The sequence below is a fragment of the Gracilinanus agilis genome, chromosome 5 (assembly GCF_016433145.1).
Source record: "Gracilinanus agilis isolate LMUSP501 chromosome 5, AgileGrace, whole genome shotgun sequence".
Taxonomy (NCBI): Eukaryota; Metazoa; Chordata; class Mammalia; order Didelphimorphia; family Didelphidae; genus Gracilinanus; species Gracilinanus agilis.
This window is the reverse complement of record NC_058134.1, coordinates 197,394,966-197,403,064: the sequence shown is the minus strand read 5'-3', so window position 1 is coordinate 197,403,064 and position 8,099 is coordinate 197,394,966. Positions and strand designations below refer to the sequence as shown.

The following is an 8,099-nucleotide window of genomic DNA, read 5'->3' as shown; positions in this document are numbered from 1 at the left end:
ACTCAAGAAGGGTCTCTACAATGGCTGCTTCCACTTCTTTCTTTTTTCTAAGTTCTCTTAACTTTCTATAATCTGGCTTCTGACCTCATCAAGATATCATTGATGTCTTAATGGCCAATTCTAATGGCTTTTTCTCAGGCCTCATTCTTCTTGACCTCTTTGCAGCCTTTGTCACAATCACCCTCTTCTTATTGTTGTCTTCTCTCTAGGTTTCCATGGTACTGCTCTTTCCTGGTTCTACCTGTTGGACTGCTCCTTCTTGGTCTCCAATCTTCATCCAGTTCATGCCTGCTAACATGGTCTTCCCAGGCTCTGTCCTGGCCTTCTTCTCTTCTCCCTTTATACTATTTTGCTGGGTGATCTCACCAGCTCCCATGGATTAAGTGATCATCTCTATGTAGATGGTTCTCAGATGTTTTTTGCCTGGTCTTGCCCTCTCTCCAGACTACCAGCCAATTATCTATTGGACATCACTAACTGGATGTTCCACAGACACCTTAAACTCCAAGTGTCCAACACTGACCTCCTCATATTTCCCCCAAAACTTTCCCTTCTACTTAACTTCTTTATTTTTTCCAATTACACATAAACATTTTTTTTTACAACTGTTTTCTGACCTTTTGTGATTCAGATTCTCTCTCTCCCTCTCTCCTCCCCCAAGCAATAAATGGCCTGTTATAGGTTATACTGGTGTTTCATGCAATACACATGTCCATATCTCCATGCAGTGTCAGAAAACATACTATATACAATTAAAAATTCATGAAGGAAACAAAGCCAAAGATGGCATGCTTTGATCTATAAACAGATTGCAACAGTTCCTTTTGTGGCTTTGAATAGCCTTTTTTATCCTGAGTCTCTCCCTAACTTCTTTATCACTGTCAAGAACATCGACATTCCCCCAGTCGTCCAGGCTAAGCATCATCCTCAGCTCTTCCATCCTTACTCTCATCTCTGGTCAAAGTCTGTCTTTTCCATCTTTGTCCTATCTCTGGATATGCCACCCTCTCTCCCCTGGCACTCCTGCCGGACCATCCCTAACCCTGCACAGGGGGTCTCGTGCCTGGACTATGGCACCAGTCACCGCCTCTGCCTCCCCTCTCTGGTTGTCTTCCATTCAGCGGCCAAACCGATCTTTCTAAAGCACAAGTCTATTTCACAAACTCCCACGGGCTCCCTGTTGTGTCCAGGATCACATATATAATCCTGCTTGACTTTTAAGGCCCTTTAAAACTTGCCGCCTTTCTGCCGTTCCAGGCTTCTCACACCTACTCTGCCTTCGGATGACGCTGGGCTGGTCCAGGTCCAGGACAAGCCATCTGACTGAGTTTCTTCTGGCTGTGCTCTCTCCTGGGATGCTCTCTCCTGGCTCCCTCCAAGTCTCTGTTAAACTCCCACCTTCTGCCTGGGGCTGTCCCCAGTTGTTCTCAATCCGAGCGCCTTCTCTCCGTAGGATCCCCATTTTAAACTATCTAGCTCTCATTTGTACAGTTTTTCCTCGTGGTCCCCTCCGTTAGGCTGTGAGCCCTTTGGGGGGCAGGGGTCATTTTCCTGTTGGTTTGGTTTGGTTCTGCCTTTGTATCCCCTGCGGGTAGCACAGAGCCCCGCAGCGGGTCCTTAATAAATGCTTCTTTTCTGACTTACTAGATTGTCTCTGAAGTCCTTCCCACCAGCAGGAAGAATGTGATGACGGCTGAGCCCATCCCTAAGGGATTCTGCCCCCATTTGCCGCCCCCCGGAGCCTGAGGGAGAATGCCTCCGAGGAGCCCCGGGGGCCGGAGCTCAGTTTTCCAGGATCCAGCTCCAGAACAGAGCTGAAAAGTGTAGCATCATTCGTCGGCCACCAGGGGGTGCCGAGGCGCGCCCCGCCCGCCCCGGCTACCATTCCCTGGCTCTGCCGGGGCACGCAGAGAGTGGTGCAGGCAGCGGACTCCCCGCCCACCTCACGTGAGAGCGGCGGGAGGACAGAATCCTGGTTATGCGACTGGGCGGGAACAGTCATTCATTCTTCCGAGGCAAGAAGGGGCTTCCTTGTGGGTGCGCGCGCACACGCAGCCCCTACTTCCCCCGTGCCATCTAAGCCGGGGCTGCCAGTACATTTTAGCCCTAACCAGTGCAAGCACAAACAAGCGGGACAAGAGAGGCCTCGCTTCTACTCCCTTTCTATCGTGCCCCGGACTCCTAAAGCAGTGACTGCCTGCAAAAGGTTAAGTCCGAGTCTAGACCCACGAGGACGTGGGCAGTGTAGGAGAGAGATCACACTGACATTAAAGTTCAGGACTTGGGTTGGAATTGAGCCTGTGCTCCGGGAGACCCTTAGCGAGTTCACTTCTTGGAACCTTGGTTTTCTGCTCCGCAAAATGGAGGGTCCTTTAGACGCCAAGTCCTAATCCTAGGAAGTTTCTTGCTCCTGGGGTCAAGCGCCTACTACCCCTCTCACCCGCACCCCCTTTTTGGACGCTCCAGTCCGAGGCCTGGGGCGGAGTTAGGGGGAGAGAGGCGGGGTCCAGCGTAGGAGGCGGAAGCTGAGAGGAGCTGAAGCTGTCGGGGATCGGATTTCTCCGGAAGGAACTGCGGGATCTTTGGCTTTAGGATCTAGTTGGATCCTTTCATTTTACAGATGAGGAAACTGAGGTCCAAGGGAAAGTGACTGGCCCAAAGGCTACAGGTAATAAGCCGCAGAGTTGGGAATTCGAACTCACAGCTTCGAACTTTCGAAACAAAGTGCTCTTTTCAGTACAAGGAGTCAGTTTATGGAGGCGGCCTTGTGGCAGGGATTGAGAGACCCTGTGGGGGCGGCCGCCGGCGGGGTGAAGGATAGAAGAATCTATCCCAGATAGAAGGAAACAAAGAACGGGACCAGGGAGGAAGGGAAGCACCGGGTGCAGACAGTGGGGAAAACTGGGGGAGAAGGTAAGGACCGGCTTGGGGGGGGGGGGGCACTTCTATCTGCGAGGCTCCGGCTCCTCCAGCATGATGTCCCACTATTCTTCTCTCCCCAGGTGAAGCTCTTCTCTAGCAGCAGTGAGTGGAAACCACTCTCTTATCCCTTTTCTGGCCGCCCCTCTGCAGAGGCACGCCCAGGGGATTGTCCTAGCCCCCTCCTATGGGCCAGACTGCCCTGGCTGGGGACAGTGGGACGGGCAGCACCCCTTCCCCAGCCGCCTCCTATCAAGATCCGTCTTTCCCGGAGGGGCTGGAGGAGCTGCTGTCAGCCCCGCCTGCAGATCCGAGCCTGCAGCGATGCCACGGCTGGAACCCCAAGGACTGCTCAGAGAACATCGAAGTCAAGGAAGAGGGGCTGAGCTTTGAGCGAAGGCCCGTGGCTCAGAGCACGGACGGGGCCCGGGGCAAGAGAGGCTACTCCAGGGGCCTGCACGCCTGGGAGATTGGCTGGCCGCCTGAGCAGAGGGGCACCCACGCTGTGGTGGGGGTGGCCACAGCTCTGGCCCCGCTGCGGGCTGACCGTTATGCAGCCCTACTGGGCAGCGACGAGGAGTCTTGGGGCTGGGATATCGGCCGAGGGAGGCTCTATCACCAAAGCAAGGGCAGCAAAACCACCCGGTACCCCACAGGGCTTGGGGATGAGCCTCTGGAAGTCCCAGAGACGCTGCTGGTGATCCTGGACATGGAGGAAGGAACCCTGGGGTTCGCTGTTGGAGGGACCTACCTGGGGCCTGCCTTCAGGGGCCTTAAAGGAAGGACCCTGTACCCTGCTGTCAGTGCTGTGTGGGGACAGTGCCAGGTCCGCATCCGCTACCTCGGAGAGAGGAGAGGTGAGCTGGGGGGTGCCAAACTTGGAGGAGCTAAACTTGTAGGGCTCAGGCAGCTGAAGCCCCCATCTGTTTTCTATTTGGGGGGGGAAAAGTCTAGGCAGGAAGACCAATCTTCCCCAGGTCAGATCTGGCTTCAGACACTGCCTAGCTGTGTGGCCCTGGGAAAATCTCTTAACCTGTCTGCCTCAATTTCCTTATCTGTAGAAAAACCTGCAGAAGGAAATGGCAAAACCACTCCAGTATCTGCCAAAAAAAACCCAAATGGGGTCATGAAGTGTAGACACTGCCTGAACAACTGCCACCAGGGCAGGGGGGTTTTAGGGGTCAGCCTACTGGAAGCTAAAGCAAGAGGAGTTAAATGTGAAATCATGAAGGAAAAGACCTAAAAACACTCAGGCTAGTAGGGTCAGGGACTGGCCTTCACTTGAATTCCTTAAAACTCTTTAATAAATAAGTGGAACCTGGGCACCCAAAGGCCAGGGACCTGGGTGCAGGGGAGTAATGTGGCCTGGTGGGGTGAGGTCTGAGGCTCTGGCCTGAGCTGAGAGTCTCCTAGGCCACCCAGGTCATAGCAGAGTGGTGCTGGACTGCCATTCAGGATTCTGCCCTGGGCCTGTCTGGATAGCACCAGCTGCCAGGCTTTAAGAGCCCTTTCCAGGGTAGCAGTCAACACTCCCAACACACTGGGCTGGATTAAAGCAAGGCTGGGCAAGCCCAGAGGGGGGCTGGGCCAGCAGGGACCCCCGTAATGCTCCTCCTCTTGTCTCTGCAGCAGAGCCTCACTCCCTCCTCCACCTGAGCCGGCTGTGCATTCGGGCCATTCTTGGGGAAGGGCGGCTGGGTGAGGTTTCCACTCTCCCCTTGCCTCCTGCCATGAAACGGTATGTACTCTACCAGTGACCCCTTGTCGAACATTTGATGGACCAGCCCAGCCCCAGGCCACAGCTTGTTTGTCTGTCGATGACAACAGGGACCACCGAGGGTCTGCAGAGCAGGAAGAGAAGAGCACTGCCAGGGAACGGGCCTGCTTGGAGGGCCATGCTGGCAGAAGGCTGGTACCCCATCCCCACCACCCCACCAACTCTGGCTGGAGGCTGAGAAACAGGAAGGAGACGGAAGGAGAAAGGGAGCCAGAGCACCCAGACACACCCATTCCCTTTCCACCCCAGCCAATAAAAAGCCACAAACACCGCGTGCTTCCTTCAAATTTACAGTAAGTGGAGAAAGGCCTGGTCCACAGAAGAAGAGCCAAGGAGCTGAGAGCCGGGGCACACGGTGCCCTGGGCTGAGGAAGGTGCAGCTTGGACTGACCGTGGGGGGCAGCATCACAATCACATGGGAGGGGGAGGGGGAGCCAGGCTGGTTCTGCCCAGTCCCCACTCAGCAGGGAGGGAGTGGGCCACAAGGCCTAGGAGCTTTTGGCTTGAATGATGTCCAGGAATTCAGGCTTGAGGGACGCTCCACCCACGAGGAAGCCATCTACATCCCCCTGGGATGCCAGATCCTTACAGTTAGCCCCTGTCACAGAGCCTGGAAAGAAGGGAGGAAAGAGTGAGTCGGCCAGGTTGGAGAGTCTCTGCTTCCCCATCTCCTTTCCCTCTTCCCTCCTAACAGCCCCCCTTTCTCCTCCTGTTGGGACCGTGTCTACTGACCTCCATAAATGATCCTGGTACTCTGGGATACGGGTTCCGAGACATTGGTCTTAAGCCAGCACCGAAGCTTCTCGTGGACCTCCTGGGCCTAGAACAGAGATCCAGACAGCTCCCAAATCTCTTCCTTGAACCTTTTTAATCTATACTGTGTATTGGTTCCAAGAGAGAAGAGCCATGAGGGCTGGCAGTGGGGGTTAATTAAATGACTTGCTCAGGGTCACACAGCTAGGAAGTATCTGAGACCACATTTGAACCCAGGTCCTCCTGCCTCTAGGCCTGGCTAGGCATCCACTGAGCCACCAAAATGCCCCCTCTTCCTTGACCTCTTAAAGGCAAAATGTGGAGGGATGTTCATAGCAATTTCTAGGAAATCTTATAGGGACAAATGGGGGGGGGGGAGGTAACAAAAGTCAACAGATCTGGGCTTTAATCCCAATTTTATCACTAAGTAGCTGGGTGGCCCAGGAGAGGTTGCCACTATTTTCATCCCCAGTGGAGACTGGACTTGAGATCTTTTTTTCCATCTCTGAAGTTTTATGATTCAAGAAGGCACCAGGACCTCTTGGAGTTCCCTCTTCCCTCCAGTGTCTTTTCTTCTCCAAGAGTCTTTTTACCTGCTGGGGTGTCGCTGTCTTGCCAGTCCCAATAGCCCAGACCGGCTCATAGGCTAGTACGACTTTGCTCCAGTCCTTCACGTTATCTGTGGGGCAGAGGGATCAAGGCTTGTAGACTGGGAATTTCAACCTAGCTAATTCCCAGAGCTTCCTCCAGTCCCTTTCCAAGCCAGAAGGTGGCACAAGAGGGCAGATGGGAGTCCTAGGAGCAAGTGCAGGAGAATTCCATTCTCCTCTTTCCCCCACTCAGCAGATACCCAAGAAGTCAGGGGAGCATGGCCAGGGCCTTCTGCCCGCCCCCCCACTTTAGGGTCCCAGGATCCTTATCTCTCCCAACACTTACCTGCAATGGCCTTGGTCTGTTCAAAAACAACCTTCTCAGTGATTCCAGCTTCTCTTTCATCCAGCTTCTCACCAATACAGGCAATCACTCCTAAACCTTCTGCCAGAGCATGGGCTACTTTCTGCCCAATCAGCTGTAGGGCCAAAGGATATATTATTAAGACATGCCCCCTTCCCATTTCTTGCCATTTCCAGCCTCCCTCAAACTCACCTCATCTGACTCCCCAAAGACATGTCTCCTTTCAGAGTGTCCCAGGATCACCCAGGTGACCCCACAGTCCTTAATCATGGCAGGGCTGAGAAAAGAAAAAGGTACAGCTCCACATCTGAACCTCTTTCTCTCCCTCCACCCCAATGTATTATCCAGCTCAAGGCTCAGAAAATTATCACACAGCCTGGCCCAGCCTGGTACCTTACCTGATCTCCCCAGTGAATGCTCCCTTGGCCACTTTGTAGCAGTTCTGAGCAGCTACACCAATTTTTTCATCCAATTTCTGCCGAACAAAGTCTAGGTAGATAGAAGGGGCTCCACACACCACCTCTGGGGAGGGAAGCACGGGGACAGTTGAAATTAGGCTGAAATAAGGGCCCATGCTAGGAAACCTTCCGTTAAGTCTCTTCCCTCTTTGGAAATCTCCTTTCCTCCCTGCGCGGCCAGAAGAGAGTGTGTACTTGCCTGGGCTATCCTGCCTCCCTGTATCCCTAACCCTTTCGGTAACCCTCCATTAAAGTCCGCGGGTCCATCCTCCTTAAAGGCCCTGCCCCCTTGCTCTTTAGGCAGGAGGAGCTCTGGTTTCCCCCAGGCTATTCTAAGCACCGGTCCTCGGCATTCCCGGAGAGGCAACCCGACCCTTTTCCCAAAATAGCGCCCCAGGCCAGAGCCACCTGGGGCATTTAAATAGAAAAAGGGGGGAAAGAGGGGTTGGGGGAGGGGGTAGAGAGGTGATTAAGCCAATTAAGAGCTAGAGGAGGGCTCCCACAAGGCGACCTGCAGAGTCCTATCACTCTCCTCAGACCATATGGGGGCGTTGAGTGTGGAAAAGGGGGAAGACGATGACCCCCACACACACATGTCCCAGATTCGCAGCTACCCTTCACACAGGCTGGCGTGCGCGCAGCTTCAGCCACCCCGGGCTCCAGCCCAGGGGCCGGCCACGTGCCTGGCCAGGCGGAACCGGCGGCTACGTGCAGCCCCGCACTGAGCACATCCCCCGGCCCGCATGCAGCAAGTCACCCCCCCACCCCCGACCCTTGCACCGCCCTGCACAGCATGGGAGGAGGACGTACTGCCGCGGGCCCATCTCGAGGCGTCACCTTCCGCTACCCCGAAGGGTGCAGAGGAGCAGCCCGCTTCCTCTCCCCGCTCCCGTGAGCTGTCGGCAGCCGCCCTCCCAGGAATGAATGGCGAGGCCTCCCCTAGAGGGGCTCTGGAGGTCGCCCGAGCTGCGCTCCCAGGCCGGGGTAAAGGTGGCGGGAGGCGTGGGGAGGAAGGGCCCGGGCCCCTCGACTCGCGCTCACCAGTGTTGGCGGGCACCTTGGCCCCGTTGATCGAAGTGATGAGCTCCCCCAAACATTTCTTGTCTCCATTCATCTTCCAATTGCCCCCCACGAAGAACTTCCGCGACGCCATGGAGCTGGGTCGTCGGTAACGGGCAGTGACTCGGGAGGAGATTGAAGGTCAGCAGCGGAGCACCACCACCGCCCCCACCCGGCGC

General features: G+C 55.1%; 2 protein-coding genes across 4 annotated transcripts; one reads left to right on the top strand and one right to left on the bottom strand.

Annotated features, from left to right (window-relative positions):
* The first annotated feature begins 2,580 nt into the window (after nt 1-2,580).
* Nucleotides 2,581-4,993, top strand: SPSB2 (splA/ryanodine receptor domain and SOCS box containing 2). 3 transcript variants are annotated; one of them, XM_044677801.1, is made up of 4 exons: nt 2,581-2,668; nt 3,003-3,776; nt 4,549-4,657; nt 4,747-4,993. In XM_044677801.1, the coding sequence occupies exons 2-4, from the start codon at nt 3,107-3,109 to the stop codon at nt 4,991-4,993; spliced, it is 1,026 nt and encodes a 341-aa protein (XP_044533736.1). In that variant the 5' UTR covers nt 2,581-2,668; nt 3,003-3,106. The 3 variants fall into 3 exon arrangements, with proteins under 3 accessions (XP_044533736.1, XP_044533739.1, XP_044533737.1); XM_044677804.1 differs by having other exon boundaries at nt 4,549-4,834; XM_044677802.1 differs by lacking the exon at nt 2,581-2,668 and having other exon boundaries at nt 2,992-3,776.
* On the bottom strand, nt 4,971-8,085 carry TPI1 (triosephosphate isomerase 1). The gene is made up of 7 exons (XM_044677805.1): nt 7,903-8,085; nt 6,802-6,925; nt 6,596-6,680; nt 6,386-6,518; nt 6,043-6,128; nt 5,429-5,516; nt 4,971-5,306 (listed from the first exon to the last, which is right to left on the bottom strand). The coding sequence occupies exons 1-7, from the start codon at nt 8,012-8,014 to the stop codon at nt 5,185-5,187; spliced, it is 750 nt and encodes a 249-aa protein (XP_044533740.1). The 5' UTR covers nt 8,015-8,085; the 3' UTR covers nt 4,971-5,184.
* Between the last annotated feature and the right edge of the window lie 14 nt (nt 8,086-8,099).